At 37.9% G+C, this 25,137-nt stretch overlaps 2 protein-coding genes across 2 annotated transcripts; one reads left to right on the forward strand and one right to left on the reverse strand.

Annotated features, from left to right (window-relative positions):
- The first annotated feature begins 309 nt into the window (after window positions 1–309).
- On the forward strand, window positions 310–12,819 carry LOC131693303 (serine/threonine-protein kinase ATR-like). Its single transcript, XM_058981019.1, is given in 10 exon segments — window positions 310–521; window positions 646–940; window positions 994–3,031; window positions 3,086–3,475; window positions 3,543–3,635; window positions 7,155–7,268; window positions 7,270–7,359; window positions 7,430–9,745; window positions 9,814–11,217; window positions 11,743–12,819. Coding segments are annotated over 9 exon segments (7,746 nt in total). The 5' UTR covers window positions 310–521; window positions 646–659; the 3' UTR covers window positions 12,763–12,819.
- A 7,283-nt stretch (window positions 12,820–20,102) lies between these two features.
- On the reverse strand, window positions 20,103–21,171 carry LOC131691828 (farnesol dehydrogenase-like). The gene is made up of 3 exons (XM_058978494.1): window positions 20,536–21,171; window positions 20,340–20,474; window positions 20,103–20,267 (listed from the first exon to the last, which is right to left on the reverse strand). The coding sequence occupies exons 1-3, from the start codon at window positions 21,154–21,156 to the stop codon at window positions 20,226–20,228; spliced, it is 798 nt and encodes a 265-aa protein (XP_058834477.1). The 5' UTR covers window positions 21,157–21,171; the 3' UTR covers window positions 20,103–20,225.
- Between the last annotated feature and the right edge of the window lie 3,966 nt (window positions 21,172–25,137).

A 25,137-nucleotide genomic window follows, 5' to 3' on the forward strand; every position in this document is an offset into this window, starting at 1 on the left:
GTGCAGTTTCAGTGCACAGTCCACTACACCGGTGTCAAACAATCGAAAACCCCATAGATTTGCCGTTTCTTTGAATTTGAAAAACGCGCAACACTGCCAAAGTTGGACGCGCGCAAATTTTGTATTTTTGTTTTGATTGATGTTTTGTTCGTCATAAAATCGGTGATTGTTGATTTAAGTGCATATTATAATTCAATAGTAATTCTTCAAAAGGGCTAATGAGACTTTTGTAAACAAACTTATTTCGCTCATTATTCCGCTACCGAGTTGAATTTCATGAAAAATACACATGAATCAACATCTTTATCCTTGGTAGAATCAATTTCAAATGTTTTCTGTGTTGAAATGATAACAAATTAGGAGAAATCAGCAGAACAAAAGTTTGTTTACAAATCTTATTAGCCCTATTCAAATGTTGATATGGAATTGTAATTGTAATTATTATTTGTTGCACGGTAACTTGTTAGCAAAGCCATATATCGGGTCAAGGAAGTAGTATTGTAGTGATAATTTTGTTACATGTACGTAGGAAAATTTTTTATTGATAGTAATTTTACAATTTGTTAATCATTCGATAGACAACCAGTTTCAAGCTACACATCAGATTACTCGCTTATTTGTGATATTGTTTATATACCAATTAAGGCATTTAGTGAAAAATGGAAGAGTCCGATTCATATACACCGGAACAGGATAAAAACTGCTCGGATAATATGATGTGGGAAACTTTGATTAAAACGCTAACCGATGGAGTAAAAAATCGCTGTTCCACATTGGAAAAAATTCTGAATATGATCAAACACAATCTTACCTATGACGATCCTGGCTTGTTTCCATCCAGTTTTATTGCGGAGCAAGAAGAGCGATCCTTTATAAAAGCATGCAACTTTTGGCTGCTTAATAAATTGGTTCAAATTACATCGATTGAAGAATATATCGGGTAAACATTCATTTATTTGTCAAACGAATTTTTTTTATTTTGATTTGTTTTAGAATACAAAAAAGTAATGCGGAACTTCAACAGACCATTATATCTGCGAGTTTTGTTAAACAACCATGGTTCTTTTACGAAACAGCTCAACAATACTTGGAAATGCTGGAACATCTAAATTCATTCAATTCAGAAAAAGAACTACAACTGGTAATATTTCATATGTCTGAACATTACTTCAATCGGCTTAGCTGTTCTTGCTCAATTGTACCTATTGAAGTTAAAAACAAGGTCTGCAAGAGAGCGCTAACAGAAAATTGTTTGCTCATACTCAGCCAGGTTGTTTGTCTTGTCGACGATGGAGCAAATCAGCGACTTCGAGAACGATGCGCCGAGCTGGTTCTAGAAACGTTGAATTGTGGATCTTTAGAAGAGAAAACATTTAGCCTTATGTTCTTCGCAAAATACCTCAAAATGGCAACCATGCAGTCCAGGAATCTCGAAAAATTAGTATTTGAGGTGCTAACTATTGTTGAAATATCTCTGGACAGATTTGACCGATGGGTAAACAGTGAAATCATTCATTTCAAGTCGTTGGAACAGTTTAAAACGGCTCTCATGGATTTTTATGCCAAGTTGAAATGTGTGCCATTCAGCAATACGTTTACAGAGTACCGAAAAAAGCTTGTTTTTAGCTCTATTCGAATAATAAAAAGCCTGAGATTGATAAAGAAAGATGAAATGAACGCTAAACTAACGCTTTTGGATCAAATTAAAGAATTTCTGAAAGCTTTACTCAGTCAGATTGGGTCGGTTTCCATTACAGATGGTTTCGAAGATGTGTTCTCGTTGTCCCAGGAATTTCCAGATATCTTGGATTTACTCGAATTGCCGATAACAAATGATACAATCCAAGCTTATGTAAAAAACGATATTGTACTCTGTAATGTTAGCCACAACTGGAGGAATGCTATTGGTATTCTAGAAGATCGGGAGAACAAACTTAAGGCTGCCAAAAAAATTGCTATTCGGCAGAAAATTGTTCGCTTGGCCGTCAATGTATCACACAACTTTTCGATATGGAAGCAGAAAAAAATGTTGCACGAAAAACAACTACTTGTTTTTGGCGAAAATTTGATTCCATTTCTACAAGCATTGTTTGATGAAACCGACGAAACTGACATTAATACGGATGTTATTCTACATGTACTAGACATTTCTCATGATGTCATACTGCTAAAAGAGTTTTCCGTATTAGAAGAAAGCTTCCAGAGGCAAATTTGTTGCTGGTTGTTCCTACCTTTTATAAAAGACATTAATTCTACCGACTTACTAATCTCCGGAAAAGTATTGGAGAAATTTATGACAAATTTTCTAAGTAGTGACGATCTTAGGATATTAAAAACACGAACTCTAGATCAGCTTTGCGCTCTCAGATGCGATAACATTATTGAGCCTGTGTCTGATTTCCTAACGAAAACTTTATGGGCACTAATCACTACCATCACAACTTCAGAGGATATAGAACAAAAACAAACACTTTACAGTTTCTATCAAAACTTACTACTCTCTTCCAAATATCAAACAAAACAACTAGTCGACGAGATACTTTTCCCAGCTCTATCCATACCACAGTTGAGAGCCGGGGTGGTCAATAATCTTAGCGTTCACTTTTGTTTAAAATATGCCAGATTTCAGCTATACCGAATCAAGGGTGAAACTACAACATTAAAATGGAAAATGCGTTGCTTCATATGCAAACCGAGTGCGGAAGCAGGCGAGCTCAGCAGCACACAGCTGCCACCTTCTCAAATTCGAGAACAATTTTCTTCAAGCGAAGGAGTAACTATTTCATCGCTCTCCGATGGAAATTTCAATCAATTTGAACTATCCGAAGATAGACTTGAACAGCTGTACCGATCGGAGGATCACGATACGCAGGTAGTCATGGTTAAATTACTCATGGTGCTACTGAAACATAACGAGGTGGTAACCGAAGAACGATTGGTTCGTGCTTGGAGTGAACTTATTACTTGCGGCATCGACGAGGTTTGCATCACATTCGGCAACACATTTGGCATATTGATGGAAACTGTTCAGGTAAAGCACGTTACGTTCATGTGGAGATGACATTTCACATATATTTTATTACAGCAATCGAAATATAGCAAACAAGCGAAGGACCAAATTATTCAAATTTGTCTGGACAAACTTCTGCAAGCGGTTCGTCTTAGTCTCAACAAATCCAACTACAATCATCAATCGGCTGTAATGAATATGGTTCTAAAGTTTGCCGTGTGCCCCGGTATCGATGAGGAGCGGTTACTTCACTGCATTAGAATGATATTCTTCTACTTGATGCTTCGTGAGTCGGAAGTAACCCGGGAGGCTACTTTGATTGTTGAGGAAATGTGTGAATACCACAAGGTCTCTCCGTCGGATATGCTCAATTGGTATCGCCACGATATCGTCAAACTTATTGTTGCCATTACTACCACCAACTATTGCTGCTATGGGATGTCGTTGACCAAATCATTGACACACGTAATGATTTCATTGATCGTCACGCGATTGACGGTAGGCTTTATTGCAATATTTTCTCTTGTTTCAGGTAAGCAAAACTTTCCAATTTGCTGGAGCCGGCGAGTTTGCCGCCAAGTACTATAAAATGATTTTGGCGATGCTTCTGCCGTGGTGTGTAAAGGTAAGCACTCGCTTTAAGACGTCATTTAGCAGCTATATAACTACATATACACTACCCGTCAAAAGTTTGAAATCGAATGAATAAGTATTGCAACACTTTCACCTAGGAAAGGATGAATTCATGATGCTGTGTTTCAAAATCCTGATTAGTTACATATTGACTCTGTTCAGTAAAATTGTTCCTTAAGCCAAGGGGTTCTGGCTGGTGGACTTTTTAGTTTGGAATTCTGTTACTATATAGCGCTAGTGTATGTGTCACGTTGTGCTCTTCAACTTGTTTCATATTAGTTTCCTAAAATTTTAGAAGGTCCGTCCTCTCAGAGAAATCATTCAGATGGACGCGCATAGGCAACACATTGACGCTGAGATGATGTATATATAAAATTATTATACATTACTAAAAATGTTTTTTTTCTGGTGATCCTGATTTGTGTGCTTTTTACTTACTCGTATGTGTATGTGTTTTAGAGTGCAAAAACATGCAAAAAGGCCCTTAGCAGGAAAAAATGTACAAAAAAACGTCTCAGGGAACGGGTTTGCGCTGTCACCCGACCCACAAAACCAGTGCTCTTGCCCAGAACCTGATTCCTCCCCGGCACTACCTCACTGTCGGAGCCATAGCAATAACATCGAAACGTGTATTGAAATGCTGGGTTTAATGATAGACGATCGATGATGGCTTCAATAACCACAACTGTGTCTGTAAGAAGGCGCAAAAGTGATCAACGCGATGGCACAAATTATGCTGAATACTGATAATTCAAGAAGCAGTAAGAAGCCTCTTGTGACTGGTGTAGCGTCATCGGGGAGCACGTCGTTTGGCATAAGTTCGTTTGGCATAAGTTCATTTGGCATAAGTTCATTTGGCATAATGTTCATTTGGCATAACCGTAGGTGACACATACGGTCGTTTGGCATAATGTTCATTTGGCATAATGGTCATTTGGCATAATGGTCATTTGGCATAATGGTCGTTTGGCATAATTTAAAAAATACATTGAATTTTCTGTTACTAGTCGTTGACGCCTAATGTGGCTGCGCCACATCGCTTTAGGCCGGGTGCTATCCGACATCGCTCCGCTCCGTCGGACTTGAACTAGTTGATAGCCCCTATGTTTGAATAATCCGGGCAAACGAGTGGATCACATGTTTGCTCGCGAGGGGCCGCTGACGCACCATCGGAACGTGGCGGATCCCGCTTCGGATCCTTGGTCCCAGTTATGCGATGATACCAAGGGTTAATTGGTATATAGGTTCAAATAACTGCTCATATTTGAAAGAAGAATCAATCCTTATGTTTAAGTAAACCGGACAAACGAGTAAATCAACACTTGGCTAGCGAACTTATTAAACATACAGATTAAAAGAGCTGCCCATTTTTGAAAGAAGGAGTCAACCCCTAATTCTGGGTAAAACTAGAGCACTCTAGTTAGAGTGTGGCCAAGAGGCCATGACGTATCCAAACGAACAGGAAATTTGACGTATTTCTATTGTGTATACGTCAAATTCCATGTTCGTTTGGATACGTCATGGCCTCTTGGCCACACTCTAACTAGAGTGCTCTAGGTAAAACGGGAAAACGATTATATCACCAGTTTACTTGCGAGGGCCATTTGGTATACAAATTTAAAGAACAGTTCATGATTGAAAGAAGGAATCAACCCTTCTGTTTCTGGCAAATACACACACACACACACACATATATATATATATATATATATATATATATATATATATATATATATATATATATATATATATATATATATATATATATATATATATATATATATATATATATATATATATATATATATATATATATATATATATATATATATATATATATATATATATATATATATATATATATATATATATATATATATATATATATATATATATATATATATATATATATATATATATATATACATATATATATATATATATATATATATATATATATATATATATATATATATATATATATATATATATATATATCTTCTTTCAAATATGAGCAGTTATTTGAACCTATATACCAATTAAACCTTGGTATCATCGCATAACTGGGACCAAGGATCCGAAGCGGGATCCGCCGGGTTCCGATGGTGCGTTGGCGGCCCCTCGCGAGCAAACCTGTGATTCACTCGTTTGCCCGGATTACTCAAACATAGGGGCTATCAACTAGTTCAAGTCCGACGGAGCGGAGCGATGTCGGACAGCACCGGGTTTGAAGCGATGTGGCGTAGCCACATTTGGCGTCAACGACTAATCACAGAAAATTCAATGTATTTTTTAAATTATGCCAAATGACCATTATGCCAAATGACCATTATGCCAAATGACCATTATGCCAAATAACCATTATGCCAAATGACCGTATGTGTCACCTACTGTTATGCCAAATGAACTCCCGCGTCATCGACACAGAGATACAGCGTTCCATTCCGTGATGCTACGCTTCAGCGAAATCAATGCGTTAGTGTCACACTCCTAGCACCGTATCGGGAAGTTTGTGATTAGACCAGATCCACCACCGGCTACTAAATCGAGTAGGTCGTATAGACACGCTATCGGCATGTAGTCGAAGCGTCACACTATCCGGATTTTTTTTATTTCGATTATAGAGGTTTTAACCTTAAGGTCATTCGCCTCTTCGGGTTAGAAAAATCTCTTATGCAAAATTTCTAACCTTATGTGCGGGGTCGGGACTCGAACCCAGGTGCGCTGCGTACAAGGCAATCGATTTACCAACTACGCTACGCCCAGCCCCACTATTCGGAGTCGCCGGATCTACTTCGACACCTACTGGTTGTCCCGTGTAGGCTAGGTCCACAAGCGTTGACTAGATGGAGCAGTGTACGTTAAGGTACCGATGGCGAGTTTTGGCCGGTATAGAAAGCACGGTATCGCAAGAAGTAGGAGTAGGGAAGATTCACCAGATCGCGCAAAGATGGAAACATAATAGGTCGCTGAAACGGGGATAGGTATCGGGAGAAATTACATCGTAAAAGAACTATAATCAGAGAAGGAGTAGAACAAAATGGCTCAAGTATGCAGAGTATCCAAACGGCCTGATGTATACAAATAATGATGGATTACAAGAGGGATACCGGGAGCTAAAGATGTCAAAGAACAGGCAATTCAATGGATCAAGCGAGGAAAATTCGAGAGCAAAAGACGGCAGTTTGACAAAAGGACCCCTCTCCACGAAGTGATACACGCAGTCCCGCGGGAAAAGAGCATAAAAGAGAAAAACGAGTATTTTTAGTGGTTGGTCTTAAAAGTGTGTCCCACACAGCGCCAAATGTGATTTTAAGGGGACTGATATGAGAAAGGCAAAACAATACTTTTATTATTTTTTTGTAGTCAAATAGTAGTTTGTGTTCAATAGATGGGACAATTTATGTGTTTATTATTAGTTGATGGCTTACCTTTCGAATGAATACATTTAAGCCATCTTTCATACATGAGCTTGTTGTTTTTTAAAATATTTTTTTTTTTTCTATTTCAGCGCCCAAAATGTGAAAACCTGCTACAAGAGCTAGCCGATCTTATTCGAAAGGATAAAACTGTACTTCTTTCGGGATCATTTCTCACCATCTATCCGTACCTATTCATCAACGAACATTACGGCTAACATTACCAATCAGTGCATCGATTATATTATGACCAACACTGGAAACTCGTTGGTTCACCTACTTCAATCGGATATAAAGGTAAATTTATAGGTTTCTATAAGTTCGACCTATTGTAATATAAATATATTTTTTTATTTTTTTTTTATAGAAAACAGTCTCCGAGATTCTCATATTTTATCACATCAACGCGGAGTGCGTTTTGCATGCATTTCGTAGTTTGCTCGCGAAGGACGACGCTCACGATATCACGACCGCTCGAATGGCCGACTACATCTCCAATCGTTTCTTGGGAGTATTGACATATTTTGAAGCATCACTGATCAACCTCGAGAATGAGAAAGCGTTGAAACGGGAGACGGTTCTCAGTTTGGGGGAAATAATTCGTTTACTAGGTGGTCACCACATAACACCTTTCCGGTTTAAAATCATCGCACTGTTGAAGACTACTCTGGCCATAGAAGAGCCGAACTTAAAAGATATATGTATCAAAGTGTGGCGGATCTTCATTTGTACTGTAGACGTTCAGCAGTTGGGTCCTTTACTCAGCACAATATTCGTTTCACTGGAGCAGCTCATTGAGCAGTTTCCGGAGGACATCAACTACATATTTCATTACCTGGTTGTACAAAATAACAGTTTATTGAGTCAACATATATCAGACTTATTCTTTCTTGATCAAACCAAAGTCGATGAAGAAATTAAAAAGGTCGTCGCAGCTCATACGAAAAACGATCGAGATCGAGATCAGTTCCTGCATAGATTTACCGAACTTGTCAAGCATGTGAATCACGAAAATCTCTCCGTAAGAGTTTATGGGTTGAAATACATGAGGCAACTTTTTGCTACGAATCGTAATAAGCTAAATGATGCTATTGTGGGACAATTGACATTTAATCCGATGGTTGAAAACTTGTTGGATAACCTCATCAAAAGTTGCAGTGATATAGATGTCAACTATCGATTGAGAGCATCGGAATGAATTGGAGAGCTTGGAGCACTAGCGCCAAGTTATTTGCCGCCTAACTACGCACCACAGGATAGTTTCGCTCTAAGTATCCATTCGGACGCGTTTGCTACAATGGCACTTGCTGAACTATGCCGTGCCTACCAATTCCAAAAAGATACCAAATTTGTTGATAGTTTTTCTTTGGCAATTCAGGAAATTTTGGTAGAACGAGGAGTGTCTCCTGTCACAGGTCAAAAATTGGAGGTATGGGAAGCTATTCCGGAACGTTTGCGACCAATTATGGAACCGTTACTCACTTCCTGCTACACTGGATTGTCAAGGATATCTACTCTCGAATGTCATCCGATATTCGGTAGCGCAAAGGCTCAGTCCTGCCAAGAATGGGCCTATATATGGGCAACGCAAATGATAGAAAAGTTGGAGAAAAGTAAAACGCAAGGGGTTCTAAAATCCTTTCAACCTAGTATTCGTTGTGATATAAGTACGATGACCATGTTTCTACCGTACATTCTACTTCACGCCCTGCAGGGTAGCTCAGAAGAGAACCAAAAAAGGATTGCTGAAGAGGTGCAGTTTCTATTTAATGCTATTATGAACAACAATCCGGAAGTGGACAGTCCAGAGAAACAGAATCATTACATCCGAGGTTTACAAACTATGCAGTTTGTGCCCAAAGAACTTAAGCAGAATGATTCATCGACCGACATGTCGTTCGAATGTGCAAAGTTAGCGTTCACATTACTAGACTTTCTCGAGAGATGGAAACGACAATGGCTAAAAGTTTATAAACTTGATCCTAGCAAAACAGATTTCCACAACGTGGACAAATTTCTCCTCCAACTTGATCACGAAATGTTGGCCAACATAAATTTCAAGTGTAACGAATACGCCCGATCTCTTATGTACCTAGAATCGTTCATCGAGGAAGACCCGGTTCGACTGCAGCAGAACTTAGGTATGTTGGCAAGAATTTTCACACACTTGAATGACCCAGATTCGGTAGAAGGAGTGATGTGTTTGAAAACTACAGAACCGACGTTGGCGGAGCAAATTCTTTTGCACAACGCTTCCGGTCAGCTACATCAAACTGCGGCGTGCTATGAACGTATGCTTCAGGTGGGCGATATGAGTCCATCTGATATTCACAACATGGTCGAATGCTACCTTTGTTTGGATCAACCGGACACCGCTTTACTTTTGTCGGAAAGTTTACTCAACAAGTATTACGACCACAATGTGCATTCGTTGCTGCAAGAAATCAAAACCGAACCGCTGTACCGATTGGGACGATTCGATGAACTTGAAGAGCTATTGGAATCTCCATTGGTTCAAGAAAGCGATAGCTGGGGCGTGATTTGTGGATCCTTAATGATTAGTTATAGGAAGAACCAACACAGCTTGTTTGTGCAGAAACTTGAACAGGCTAGATTGGCTGTTTTGAAGAGTTTGCGGAATGCTGACCTGAAACTTAGTGCTTACGAGAAAGGTTATGAACAGGTAAGTAATTCGTAGACTGTTCATTAAGTCCGACTTCCAGATTAATAAAACTAACGAACTTCTTACAGGTTCTTAAACTGCACATGATTACAGAGTTTGAAAAATGCGAACAAATACTTGAGAGTGTGCGTTCAACCGGTTGTCTTGAACAATGTCATTTCGATATAAAAAATCTAATTGCGAATTTTGAAGCTCGGTTGGAACTGCTGCAGCCCAATGCGGCGACAGTTGAACCAATAATAAGCCTTCGAAGAATATTGTTGAATGAAACAAAAGTTCTAATCAATGGATTCGGTTCCAGTGCTAGTGACGGTGACGTTATTAGGGAAATCAACGAAACCATAGACGGACATATAGGCGAATTGTGGATAAAGAGCACGGAACTGGCGTCGAGAGCAAAATTGTTCCAGCAAGCTCAACTTTATATTCTGCATGCTGAAAGTTACAAACCAAAGGAACTGTTTGTCGTAAAAGCAAAACTGCTATGGGAGAAACGTGAAATGTCTAATGCGTTTAAGGTTTTGGAAAGAGGGTTGGCAGATGTTTTGGAGAAAGCAAATGTGAAAGAGGTAAAATTACTGCAAAAAGAGGATAGAGTCATCTACGCGCAGGGAAAACTTCTGATTGCCATTTATAACGCGGAAGCCTCCAATATTTCGGCTAACGCCAATCAAAAATGTTTCAAAGAGGCAGTTGTAGCAAATCCTGAATCGGAGAAAAGTATGGTACATTTGGCTCAATATCTGGATAAGTTATATGTAAACTTTAGCACCGATGACCAGGACAGCGCGAGAGGATGGGAATTGTTGCACGAAATAATGACATACTATGGAAAATCTATGATGTTTGGTTCGACCTACATTTATCAATCCATGCCAAGAGTGCTGAGTATTTGGTTGGATTGTACTTCTAAGGGAGTGAATAACGATTCTCACAGGAAGATTTGCAACAATATGAACAAATTAGCGCTGAAATTTAGTGAAACTCTATCACCCTATTTCTTCTTCACTGCTTTTTCGCAATTGATTAGTCGAGTTGCTCATCCATCCGTTGAAGTTTACCAGGTACTGAAAGCAATCATCGTAAAGCTGATTCTGAATTATCCTCAACAATCTCTTTGGATGATGCTTAGCGTATACAAGTCTTCATATGCAAATCGAGTGAAACGATGCCATGAAATTTTCCATGACAAGAAACTGGCAAAAACATCCGTTCAAAAAATGATCACCGATTTCAATGCTCTCGCGGAGAAATTCATCGAACTGACCAATAAAGATCTGGTGAATACCAAGGAAACTAAGGTCACCGTGTCTTCGCTTGTAAAATCGCTTCCAAAATTTTTTAGTGATCCCAATTTATCAGACATTATGATGCCGATTCAGAAGTGTATGCAACTGGTCTTGGACAAAAGTTCTACAACATTTTCACCATACCCGATGAACCCAGTATACATTCATAGCATACAGGAAGAGGTAACTATAGAACTGGTTTTTATTATTTTGCCTTATTTTGCATTTGATCACTTAGATTTCACTAAACGGTATTGATTGGTATAGATCAGCATTCGGAGATCCATACAGATTGATTGAAACATTGTTATTATCAAGCATATTGTGCGAAATAATCAATCTCAATTAGTTCTGGTCAATAACGTAGTAACAGTTATTAGCGATATCTCATGCGGGTGCGTCTTTGGAAGTAAATGGTATTATCAAACAATTATCACTTTTCCAAAACATTCTAATACGTATTTCCTTTATTTATTAAAGACGGCTTTTTATTAAAAAGAGCTTTAAACTTTTAGTTAAAAAGATATTATTTAATTAAAAAGATATTATGTTATCGCGTACTAAAACCCCAATCTACAAATTGCGCATTCCACCATACGCAACCCTAATCAAAATTTGTATCATATCGTTCATATTTTTGCATCACGTTTCATTACTATAATATTTACTATAACTGACTAAAACAAATATGTATCGCTCACATTAAAGGTGATAATTTTGCAATCACTTCAGAAACCCAGGAGGATCACACTTATAGGTCACGATGGCCGAGAGTATATTATGATGATGAAACCTAAAGATGATCTACGTAAAGATTTCCGATTGATGGAATTCAACGCGGTAGTTAAGCAGTATCTCTATAAGGATCCAGATGCTAAACATCGACGGCTTAACATACGAACCTACGCAGTTCTACCTCTAAATGAGGAATGTGGCATAATCGAGTGGGTGGCGAATCTCAACACATTCCGTAGCATAATTTGCACATATTACAAACAACGTGGAGTGGCAATGGCTTCGAAGGAACTGCGAAATTATAACTACAAAAAATCAGATCCATTGCAAATAAAAAAAGATGCATTTTTGAATGTACTTCTACCTCGTCATCCATCGGTATTCGGAGAATGGTTCCGGGATCGATTTTCTAATCCACACAACTGGTTTCAGGCACGCAGTTCTTACATCCGTACTACAGCGGTCATCTCTGCAGTTGGCTATATTCTCGGGCTAGGAGATCGGCACGGTGAAAACATTCTTTTCGATGCTACCAACGGCGACACCGTGCACGTAGATTTTAACTGTTTATTTAATAGAGGAGAGACGTTTGAAGTTCCGGAACTTGTTCCCTTTCGTCTCACTCATAACATGGTAAAAGCCATGGGACCACTTGGTGTAGAAGGTCTCTTCCGTAAATGTTGTGAAATTACTTTGAGAGTACTGCAGCATCAGACTCCAACACTGATGTCGGTACTTAAACCGTTCGTTTATGACCCACTAGTATCATGGAACAAGATCACCAAACACGATGGCACCACAGAACGTACAGATCCCCAAGCAATGAACAATGTTAGGCATATCGAAGAGCGATTAAAAGGCTTCGTAAAAATACATGGTAAAACTTCACAAATGCCGTTGTCAGTCGAAGGGCAAGTTAATCACTTGATAAGCGAAGCTACTAGTCTGGATAATCTGGCACAGATGTATATCGGTTGGGCAGGCTACATGTAAGTTCAGGACTGAACTGAATCTATAATTGTCATGTCTAATAAAACATTTCCAAATGCATTACCTCTTTTAAAGCGTTGATGACAGCTGAATCTGAAATTTGAATAAGAATATAGATGACACATGTTGTAGAAATTGGCAGGGCCGGCGGAAAGCGTGGGTAGTATGGGTAGTATTACACACTCGAAAATAACCGAGTGGGTAATTACCCACTCGAAATTTTGAACCATTTCAAAAAACTTAGATGTGCAACGCATGTATCTCGCACTACACACATTTGAAAACATCGATGTACCACAATTCTGTTTGCATAAACGAACGTGATTTAATGTGAGTGTAATGTAAGCGTGTGCATTGCGAAAAAATCCTTACTAATGGACCCCTCACTTCTCCTGTTACAGTTAAATGTGCAATTTAAATGTTCAATGGGAGTAATAAGAGATTAGCGTGCAGGGGCGCATCTGACGGCCCGCTTGAAAGCAACAATTTGATTGAAAACGAATCCCCGGAAGAACGGGGTTCAGAAAAAATAGGTAGTCTGAGAAAAGAGTTGACCGAGTACGATCGATAGCGGTGTTTCTCCCCGTTTGAGGAAGCGGAAAAAACCACGAGGTTTGAGGAGGACGGGCGTTGAAATTAGACGAGAAGCTAACAGCAAAGTTTTTTTTTCGTCGGCGCCGTCGTTCCATGGCGACATGACCGGGAACTACAGCTGATACGAGGGAATTCACTGCCTTCTAGCATCTGAACCGCACACTGAAATTTAGTATCAGATTCACGGCTCGCGCGATTGTTCAGGACCACACGCAAATATGTGAATGGTACCACGAAAAACACGTTAACATACAAACGCTTGAGCTCTTCGCGACCACCCACACACACCTACGCCCGCGATCTTGCAAATATGATTGCACCCGGTGATAGTGAACCTCTAAACACTCAAAAATTCTCAAACGCGATCTCAAGCGGGAACTAGCGATATGAGGGAGCCATTCTCCGCTAGAATCTGAACCGTCCACGGAAAATTTAATATTAGCATCACGGTTCGCGCGGCCATTCAAGAACACATGGAAAAACGTAACAAAATGATGTCAGCATACAAACGTTCCCGCGATTATCCAAGCAACCTGCGCCCACGATCTCGCAAACATGATAACACCCTGGTGATAAGGTGGACTTCTCAGCACTCATAAACTTACAAACGCGATCGCAAGCGTCAACCTACAAAGTCCCGCGCTCGCGCGATCATGAATCGGGCACGTCCGGAAGTCTCTATCCTCGGTACCAACAGTCGAGGTCCATGTCAATAAATAAAAACAAAAAACAAAAAAAAATTGAAAAATTAAGAAAAAAATAACTTCCATATCCATTACACAACACGTTCCATGGCGACATGACCGGGAACTCTAGTGATATGGAGTAACTCACTCCCTATCAGAATGTGATCCGTACACCGAAAACTATATATCAGAATGGCGCGTGGCCACTTGGTTACAAAATCGAATTTATACACGCAAAGACACATGCACGCGACAAACACGCCAACATACGAGGCTGAAGCCCTTCGCGATCATCTACGCACACCTAGACCCGCGAACGTAGTTACAAACGCCAACCCGCAAACGCGCGCGATCATGAATCGGTCACGTCCGGAAATCTTTAGCCTCTATTCTAGCAACTTAGGTCCATACATTCAGTTGTACCAATCAAAAAATAAAGATCATATCCACTAAACAACACGTTCCAAGGCAACATGACTGGGAACTCTAGTGATATGGAAGAACCCACTTTCTTCTTCGGTCCGTGCGCGATCATTCTAGAACACAAGCGAATATGTTAAAGGCACACGATTTTAATATAGAGTACAGGTGAAGTTACATGCACGTTAGCACACGCGGCATACAAACGCACACGCCATCAAACACGTGAACGTACAAATGCTCGAGTCCTTCGCGAAGTCCCTTCACCCGCACATACCTGAACCGTACAATGAATATCACATTCAGAATCACGGCCCGCTGCAGTTGGCCTAAAGCAGTGTTTTAGTGGGCGCCATTGCCTGTCTCGTCTGTAATTATAGTGTGTGATTCTCATAGGCCTCCATTAGAAAGGGCTAACGGCTTAAAACATTCAGTTATGTTAAACCTTTATTATCAGGTAGATTTCTGGTAAAGGTTCGATTGTAAAACAATTATATTATTTTGTTATTAAAAATTGAAGTTGTTTCATTTATTTCTTAAATGTAGAAACTGGTTTCTCAAAAAAAGGTAATCAAAGTATTTCTCTATCTAATTATCATCCCATTTTAAGTAGGCTTATAAATTAACATTAAACATTTTCAACTTCCTCGAAAAAAAATTTCTCGTGGTCTTTGACGCAAAACAATTCTCACGTTTTTTGCAACACGATTTTTTTGAAGTTAGTAAAATTTACCATTTTTCAGTCCCACAACTCGTAAACTATTGAATGGATTTTTTTAAAGAATGTTTCAAGTTGTGATTTCGTATGAGTTTTTTAACATTTGCCTTATGTATCCTGCAATAAGCAAAGCCAATTTGATGCTTTCAATTGGAAGTATGCTTTAGCATAAAACGTTATTAGAAGAAAATGATGCGTATTTATTGTAGTTTAAAGATACATTGCAGTGGTCCCCCCATAGTCCAATAATATAAAAAAATATATCGGCAAGAGCGTGTTTTATCTCGTGATTATATGGTTATGGATATATGTTTTATCGTTTCAAACTAGATTTTGACAATAATGAACTGATTTTTTAGTATATAGATTCTTAGGGTGGTTCGCTATATACCGATAAGTTAAATAATATTGATAATTGATTGCTCGTCAGAATTTTTTTTGTCGGACTGTAGTTATTAATATTAGCATATTTATCAGACAACGTTACAAATAGCTGTGTATTGAAAGATAATTATCGGGTTTAGGTGGATATGGAGTACAGAAAGATGAGTATGTTTGTATATGTATTTAACTAAAAAAATTTAATTTGGCTTTAACTAACTTATTCCTTCGATATCCCTCGCGAATTTTTCTTTGAAATGATCTTCAGACTATTCAGTTCCTTTTTAACTAGGCTTAAGCTACGCATGTCTGCGCCCAGAATGCCTGGAGAATCTAAGATGTTATATATGTTTGACGAGTTAGCACAAGACGAAAAAATTCATTTCACGTTTTAAAACTATATTATTTATTAATACTTCAGATCTTGAAATTATATAACTTAATTATTATTTTCACAAAATTTCTTTTCGATCGGATCATTACAATTTGAGTTATATTAATTTATTGGACGCTACTTTTTGAAACACATGTCAGAATGGAATATTCGATGTACGGCTCATTCTATTTTTTGAGGAAGTCCGTTGCGATTCATGCCATATCCGTAGTTCCAATTCACAAATAAATTTGAAGTCATGAACTGTTGCTCTATTTTTAAATTATTGGTACCGTAATGAGAATATATTTTATTTATCCGAAAAGCTTTATTTTTTTTGCATTCTTAAAAAATTTTAGGGAAACATTCACAATTAATTTTAAATTTTGTCGTGAGTTTGTTATTATAATCACGAACAGCATTCCAAAAATGTGGTCTGTGGTTTGGTTCACGAGATATCATGTTCACTGGAAACGATATCAAAATATTGACGTTCAAACACAAAAGTTGCAGTTTCAAAAATTTTCAAAAAAATCATGTTTTTTTCAAGCACATAAAAAATGTACTATTTGATACTCTAAAAAATGTTAGAGCAAAAAATAATGTTAATTAAATATGAATGATTAGTATAAAAAGAAAAAGGCCATATCACACTGTTAGGTGGATACAATCAATTTTTTAATGTGAAATTTGGATTCAACGACCCAAAATTTACTAAAGAAATATAGTTTAGTAGCGATATTTGCATTGCACATATTTATGACACCCTCTCTTAAGGAATGGAACCACTGTGCATTGTGGGTTTTTGCGGTTTTTATTCGTCTCGAATGAAAATTTGAGCTTTGGGCTTGATACCTGGATTTAATTTCTGCACAAACTGCTGGTCAACACCTTTTGCTTTTTTCCAGTATCTGGTCATTGAATTAGCATCCTTAGCCATGTTTCAATTTTGTATATTTATAGAGTGTATAGATTTGGATTGGTTGGAATTCCGGGGAGTTCATCCTATTCTCAAGGACGTTGACGTCATTATTCCGGAACTGCTATTGCGCATTCTTTATTTATTTATTTATTACTAGATGTTTTTAAGACTATCGTAGATGTATAACTCGGTTCATATTGTAGGTTGTCTTACGGCAATAACTGCAAATTTGCTGCCAGATCATGCACTTTTTCCGGCCAACTTGTCTGCAACAACAATTTTATACTTCTTGAAAATTTGTGATCTTTGGCAACATAGAGCTTCTGTCCCGGAAGCTGTTTAAAATCAAATTTTCGATACCCTTTCAGATGCATTTATTGAATTTGTTCAGATCCTGACCATACATCTTTCAGACCCGCGTTTTTGGCCATAATGCTTTACGGTCCAGCTCGATTGCTTGATAGCCCTATACGAAAACGATGACATTGCTTCGAGAATACAATGGCACCTTCAGGACAGCAGACAAACATTACATGAAATCTGTTTGTACTGCACATATATAAGTTTAGCCATTGTGATCATCATACTCGGGTTTTCATTTCTTTTATGCAAAATAATTCTCTATTTTTCCATCGCTTGACAATTTATGAAAACATTAGCTTTTTTCCAAATTTTTGCATTTCATTGCAAGCAAATTGCAATCAAAAATTTACAGAACCGGTCACAAAGAGCACTATACCGGAAAAGAAGACTCATAATGATTCTACATTCGTAGAGTTTCAAATGTTTCTAATTTGGATTTTTTCTAAATTTTTGGAATTATTTTGGGAAAGTTTTGTTAAAAAATCAGAGTGGATCTCAACATACGAGCTATTTCAATTTTAATAGGCCTATAAAGCTACCTTGGTTTAATACCAATTAAATTTTTCCTGAGCGTCCAAAACCCCAGAATGTTTCAATGAAAAGTTTTACAACTGAACAAAAAGCAAAACATAAATAAAATCAATAAAAAAAGTATTATGAACTGAGCTCGAAAGGTGGAAAATGCATAAAAAATTCATTATGAGATACAAAAAAACAAAAAAAAAAAACAAAAATTGGATTTGAGTAATCAGATCAAAATATTTACGAAATATATTGTTTCTCTTTGTATTTAGTAGTGGATTATGGCCCACTGATTTTTTCACTATAGGTTTTTTAAGTTTAAAAAATAATTTTTATTTTACTTTAAAACTTTGTTAACTTCAATTTAAAATATCAATTTTTTCAGTATGTTAATTATGACCTAGATTTTCACCTAAAATTACTGCTTTAATTTAAAAAAAATCTCTATTTAAAGTATTGGGTGAATCTTTAATGGATTTAGAAGAAAAATGATGACAAACAAAAACAACTGAACAACTTCTGAGCAACTCCGAGAATCAAGTAGAAAATAGAAAATTTTCTTTCTGTAGGAAAACATTTAATAACACTTTTCGAGGTTTTTTGAGTGGTCCAAAATGCATTTAAAAAACATAGTTAAGAAAGAAATCAATTTTTTTCGTAAACCTGTCCTTTTTGTAGCGACTGGGTATTTGATGCGAACCATGATTGAGTGCATTAGACATTTCCTGGGAGCCACTTTCCAGTCACACTCCACACACATATTTTCCTCGATTGCATACCTCCAGTGACAGCAACGCTTTCCCCAAAAGTCGACGACGCCTTATATGTTGTCTACTGATCACTTTAACGAGTCTACATGCCCAAAACTGAGTATCATTTTAAACTGTCTCTAACATGTTAGTCCATAATTATCAAGCTTTATGCGCCCCTGTCGTTATCGTCCTTTACAGCGGCTTTCAGCTCACTACACAGTTCTAACATATAACCAGTGCGAGCAATAAGCTCCTAGTATGATTTCTCTCATCTGTTGCTCGTTGGCACTCCACAGTCCACATCGAACCTGTTTCCTCGCGTGTTATCCGATAGTCATGTGACTGCTGAACTGATCACCTTATGAACTTGCTGCTACGTTGTGATCAGGCAATCTCTTGTTGATCGTTCCCCAAAACCTAAAGGGAGAATTATATATCTCATGCTTTCCATGAAATAAGATATTTAAACATATATTTTTTGGTATTCACTATTAAACTAAGATTGTACTTGTAGCGTGCTATAAAACTTGAATTGTTACTTGGGTAGGAACAGGCTTAGAAGCTTCCGGATTAATTTTTTATCTTCTGCTGGTAGGAGTCGTGCTTAGGCAGAGTTACTACGAATTGCTTAAATCTACCATGTTTCACGGCAACAGCAGAGTCGTCCCTCTTTACCATGAGAACCGACAGCTTTCCTATATATATATTCCAAATCCTTTCACAACTTTTTTTAAACTTTTCCTACTTAGTAATTTCGAGCTAGTTTAAAGTCGTTAAAATGAAAAGAAGATAGAAGTAGAATAAGTTGTTATCCAAATAAATAATATCTATACAGTTCTTCTAAGATTATATAACTGTTATGTTTTAGAAGAAAGTTGAAAGTTTCTCTTGTTCTCGCTTTCCATGTAATACCTCCTGGAATCGCCATATATGCCTTTACCGACTGCAATAATCATTTGCAATAAAAAGTTTATAATTTTTATTCAATGCAAAAAATGAAATTGATCACCAACACTCTTGTATTTTTAAGCCGGTAACCGAATCTTTGCTGCAGTTAGCGCTTCCTCTCAGCAACCTATCTTGTTATCGATAGAGATTCCTGATTTCAACGAACTTGCGCCAGCTAACATGGCTTGCTTAAACAAAATGAGATATGCAGTAAATTTGACATGTCTTTTCAACATTATAATAATACTATTTTTTTTAATTCCAGAGCATTATGGGGGGGGGGGCTATAGCCCCCCCCTTGCGCACGCCAATAGTGATTCTGACAGGAAGCCCTTTCGAGAACCTAGCTCTACAGCTCCAGTTGGACAACTCTGGAAAAAAACATTTACAGATTTATATTTCTATAAACATTCCAGCACCTTCTGAAACTAGTTAGGGCTGCTCATTTGGGGAGCCATTGACGCGACCTTCCGGTGAGATAAAACGAGTTTAGAAATATGTTTTAAGGAGATTGTCTAAAAATATAAAATTTTCCACATTTTTTTGTTTAGTTCTGAGCACAAACAGAGAAGATGCAATGTTGGATGTGTATTGCAAGATTTAAAAACCAGGTATTGCTGTAATTTCATGAACACTAGGATTACACGGTTGGTTGCGTTCAATAAAATTTTTAAAATGTTTTGTTATATTTGGCACTTCTATAATCAAAACCAATATTGGATTACATTCATATTTGCACTTATTTTCAATTTTTTCTCAGTTATGCTAATATTTCATGCACAATGTATTAAAAACGCTCTCCGAGTGGTTTGATAGTAAGCTCTTTAATCTGCGAACAATAACAAAATGATTGATTAGTAAATATACAAAGAAAATCAATCATTACTAATGATACACTAACCTCGACATGCTTTGGAGTGGAAATTACATGCACGACGCTGCTTGCAATGTCTTCTGGCTCCAGGAACGGTATTGACTTTTGTAACAGCTCTGGATCATTGAAAATATCTGTTCGGACCGCTCCAGGACTTATACTCTGTGAAAGACCATTAATCTCGAATATTTTTCCTATAAATAAGACCTAAGAATACTCTTACCGTAACTTTGACTTTGCTGTTTTCAGTAAGCAATTCTATGCGCAATGTCTCTGTAAGCGCCGTGACGGCATGTTTGGTGGCTGGGTATACATTATAGGTTGTCAACGTATCAACGCCTACCGGAACACCATGACCCACCACACTATTCATATTCACAATGTGGCCATCCACATTTCTCCTTTTCATTGATTGATAAGCCTCTCTCGCGCATATAATTAGTCCCAAGATATTTGTTTCTATAACATCACGGATTAGCTGGGTGTTACCGGGTTTGATCAGTAGGGTGTCTTTTAAAACACCAGCATTGTTCACAAGTACATCTGCACCGCCGAATTTAGTGTCAATCATTTTGAACGCCGCGACAATATCCTTTTCGTTATTCACATCACACCTGTACGCGTGTAGTTGATTTCGTATGTGCGCAGGTAGAGTCGACTTTAGTTCTTCGATTTTCTCTACTCGTCTAGCCAATCCAACAACAATCATGCCCGACTGCAACAGGGCTTTGCTAATAGCCCAACCTATTCCAGCACTTGCTCCAGTTACCACAGCCACACGATTTTCCCAGCGTTCCATTGCACTACGTACTGCGATGTGTCCTTTTGATGAACTGTGTTCCATCGGTGCTTTATCACTCAATTTATAGCTAAATTGATAATCACTGTTTATAATTAATGACGATAATACTTAAACAGATGACTAGAAAAAGAACCGTAGAGAACCGTGGAAAAAGAACGCCATACTGCGATGTTATCTTAGCATGTAATTTTATGAGATTTTTTTTTATTAATTTGTATATTGAGTACATAGAGTAAAATGAGTATGCTAGTGCAATTGTGCATTGTACATTTCTAACAAAGGAAATGTATAGGATTCGCTCAAACTTTTTCCGAGATTCGGAGGGCCGAATCTCATACCCCATATACCAATCGGCTCACCTCGACAAATTGGGACAATGTCTGTATGTCTGTATGTTTATATGTGCACTAATGTCATGTAATTACTAAACTAGTTTCAAATAAAAGGCCTAACGTGACAATTTGACACAAATATTTATGTTTTTGTATATGCTGTTTGCTTTCTGAGACATGGATGATTTTGTCAGAACACAACATTTTTAAGCAAATAACTTTTGCAAGACGCAATAAAGTCGCGTTCATACGTAGCTTATAAAAATACCTTTCTAACAAGCCATCGACCGCCTAAATGCGTTCACGAATGGCAGAAATAGTAAACATTTTGTTTGCTTATTCCACACCAATTTTCAACAACTAAAACTGAGAACGTTGCATAAAGAGCAGGGGAAGATGGGGTAAAACGCACCCCCTAAGGAAAGATGATCATAACTCAACTATAGAACATCTATTGGGAGAATTTAATTAATTATATCGTTTTGCCAACATTTTCCTCTGTAATCACAATCATAACGCTTTGCAAAATATTCAAAAATATGAAAATAATTCAATTCTTCAAAATCATTAAAAATTACCTTTTGAAAAATAAGCGGGGCAAAACGCACCTGAGCGGGGGCAACATGCACCACAACAACGGGGCAGAATGCACTATAACAACGGGGCAGAATGCTCAGCGAACAAGCAAGTAGTGTTGTTTTCTGACGGGATTTAACAAAAGTGTGCCATTAAATAGCCTAAGGGTATGCAATTAGTAGGTTTTCAGAATGATTTTTCTGTTTTCCATTAAAAAACCAGCAAAATCAAAGAAGAGGGCATTTTGCCCCCGACGGAGCAGAGATATAAATTTAGCAAAAAGTGAATTATGTGGTAGATTTTCATATATAGTGCAACAGAATAATGAGCTACGGTATAAATAGAACTGGAATGCACTGATATAATAGTAAAACAGCATTTATAAAAGCTGAAAATTCTTGTTGCACGAGCTACAATAATTACATTAGAAGAGTACGTTATTGTTTTTTGTTTATTTCTCGAGCTGCTATTGATGTACGGTTATCAAACTTTGACAGTGTATGTTTATTATGACGGACTTCCTACTGGTGTTACCCTTTTCTAGAAATTTTCAGCAGTTATCGATATAAGCAAGATGTGCATTTTGCCCCGGGGGTGCGTTTTACCCCATTTTCCCCTATTGCTCAACTTGTGTTGTAGGGGCAAAATAAAACCGATATTGGTTATCGGCATATGAAAAGACATCTACGTGCTTCAAGGAAGTTGATTTCGAAAACATATTGTGAATTTAATCAATAATGAAGGAACTATTTCTCAAAAATTAATATACAGCGCAAATTCGTTAGTTGGGTCACGACTGCGCCCCAACTAGCGAATCGTATCCGTTATTTGGGGCAACTGACAGCTGACAAAAAATACCCAAGGGAAACGCTGATTTTTTGTTTTCTTTCATAAAAAATAAACAGAAATATTTTACAATTCACAAAAGTTGGCTGTTTCCTTCCAGTTTAAAGTTGTTTTTTTTTGTGACAAAGTATGTCATTAGTGTTCTTTTTGCCATCAATTATTTTTTGATAAATTCAGGAAATGGATACACCGTCGGGAAAAAGCCGATAAAGCACAAACATACTACGTTGTTACTAGCTAAAAAGATTGGATAATGTGATTGAATACATCAGAGATGACCATCAAACTAATTGATGTTGAATGGATGAAGCGAAATATTTAACACATTTATTTCACTAAAATCATTCCGAAATATGAATTCAAAAAATAAAATTTCATTGAATTTCAAAGTATGATTTTTTTCTGGATCGCCACAGAAATCAACCAATGAACCCCTTGAAATCAATGACATTCAAACGTCAATCAGTTTTTGACTTTCAGTTTTGACATAAGAGTGTCTTTTAGTTGGGGCATGCTCCAACTAGCGAACACCCAACTAACGAACAGCCCAACTAGCGAACACCCAACTAACGAATTTGCGCTGTATAAGTTCCTTTCAAAGACAGATGTGTAATGTGTAAGATTACCACAAAGTGAATTTTTTTTTCCAGAATTGATATATTTAACCCTTCAATTAAGCATTGTATAAGGCCGTAAGGTAGAAGTTGGATAGTACATGGTTCACATAGGCCTTTTTTTTCAATTTGTTTATTTGATAAGGCACGTATGCGTTAGCTTAAAGGTGCCATTTTTTCATTGTTTTACATTTTGAATTTCTTAAAACTAGGGGGATACACATTTCAATATTATTTTGTTTTATATAATAAAACTAAAAAAAAAACTACAGCTAACTTATACATATAAAAGAGTCATTTGTGTGTTCTTTGTATAGTAATTCACTTTATGATTTTTAGAAGGGAGATTGTAGAAAAAATAATTATTAACTAAGCGGAACATTTTACAAGCTTATTAACTAGAGATAACTAGAAAGAGTGGTTCAAGATTAAGGGGAATTAATTAGGACTATTTTAAAGTAGTGGTACTGTTGCGCATTTCTTAACGAGATTAAATATTGTTCAACTAAAACTAGAAGATAGGGGGGCACATAAATTTTGGGAAGATATTCAAGGGGAGAAGGGGGTGAAGTCATACATCTGTGTATCAGAGACATGGGAGGGTGGGTGGACAAGGCTGAAGGAGGGGGGGGGGGGTGAGATATAAACTTTCAGTTTCCGGCATCAGGAATTAACGGCCAGGATTACAGATTCGAATGGATTGATCAACTAACACTAGAAGATAGGGGGGCACATAAGTGATGGGAAGATATTCAAGGGGAGAAGGGGGTGAAGACATACATCTGTGTATCAGAGACATGGGAGAGAGGGTGGACAAGACTGAACGGGGGGGGGGGATATAAACTTCAGTTTCCGGCATCAGGAATCAACGGCCAGGATTACAGATTCGAACGGATGTATCAAGTATTGGGACGCCGGGCGGTTTTCCTCGAGCCGGCAGGGGTTCCTCCAGACGATTTCGTAGTACGGCTCAGATACGGATCGGGAACACACCGCGCTGCGCGTGTGATGTTGTACTGTAGATCTCGTGTTGTTGGTTCATTCGACAGATGTTTTGCCTCGTCTTGGAGTCGTATCAAACCATCGTTGGGGTACGGTAGGCGGAAGAGGGCACTTCTGGGAATGATAAGAGAAAAGATAGGGGCATTTAAATTTGGATATTGATGGTTTTGAGGAACGTGTATATAAGGGACATGTAGAGAATATCGCGGCTTGCTAGTACATCTCGAACCGGGACATTGGGTGATCTTCCTCGGGCCCGAAGGGAATCGAATAGTTGAGATCTGGCAGAACAGTACTCCGCGCATGCCCAGACAACATGTTCGATTTCGTGATAACCGTTGCCACAAGCGCAGATACCGCTATCCACGAGCCCAATACGCCGGAGATGTGCGTCCAGCGTGTAGTGATTGGACATGAGCCGAGACATCACGCGAATGAAATCCCGACCCACATCCATCCCTCTGAACCAAGGTTTCGTCGATACCTTAGGGATTATCGAATGTAGCCACCTTCCCAGTTCACCATTGCTCCATGATGTTTGCCAACTTTCGAGGGTTCTCTGATGAGTAATACTGAAAAATTCGCTGAAGCTAATTGGTCTTTCATATATGTCACCTTGTAAAGCGCCTGCCTTAGCTAAAGAGTCCGCTTCT

This window comes from Topomyia yanbarensis, chromosome 3 (genome assembly GCF_030247195.1).
Source record: "Topomyia yanbarensis strain Yona2022 chromosome 3, ASM3024719v1, whole genome shotgun sequence".
NCBI classification, from domain to species: Eukaryota; Metazoa; Arthropoda; class Insecta; order Diptera; family Culicidae; genus Topomyia; species Topomyia yanbarensis.

Coding starts and splice junctions, on each gene's coding strand:
- LOC131691828 (XM_058978494.1), bottom strand. CDS start 21,156: ATGGAACACAGTTCATCAAAAGGACACATCGCAGTACGTAGTGCAATG. Junction 20,475..20,535: donor ACAGCAAAGTCAAAGTTACG/GTAAGAGTATTC, acceptor GGTCTTTCACAG/AGTATAAGTCCTGGAGCGGT. Junction 20,268..20,339: donor CCACTCCAAAGCATGTCGAG/GTTAGTGTATCA, acceptor TATTGTTCGCAG/ATTAAAGAGCTTACTATCAA.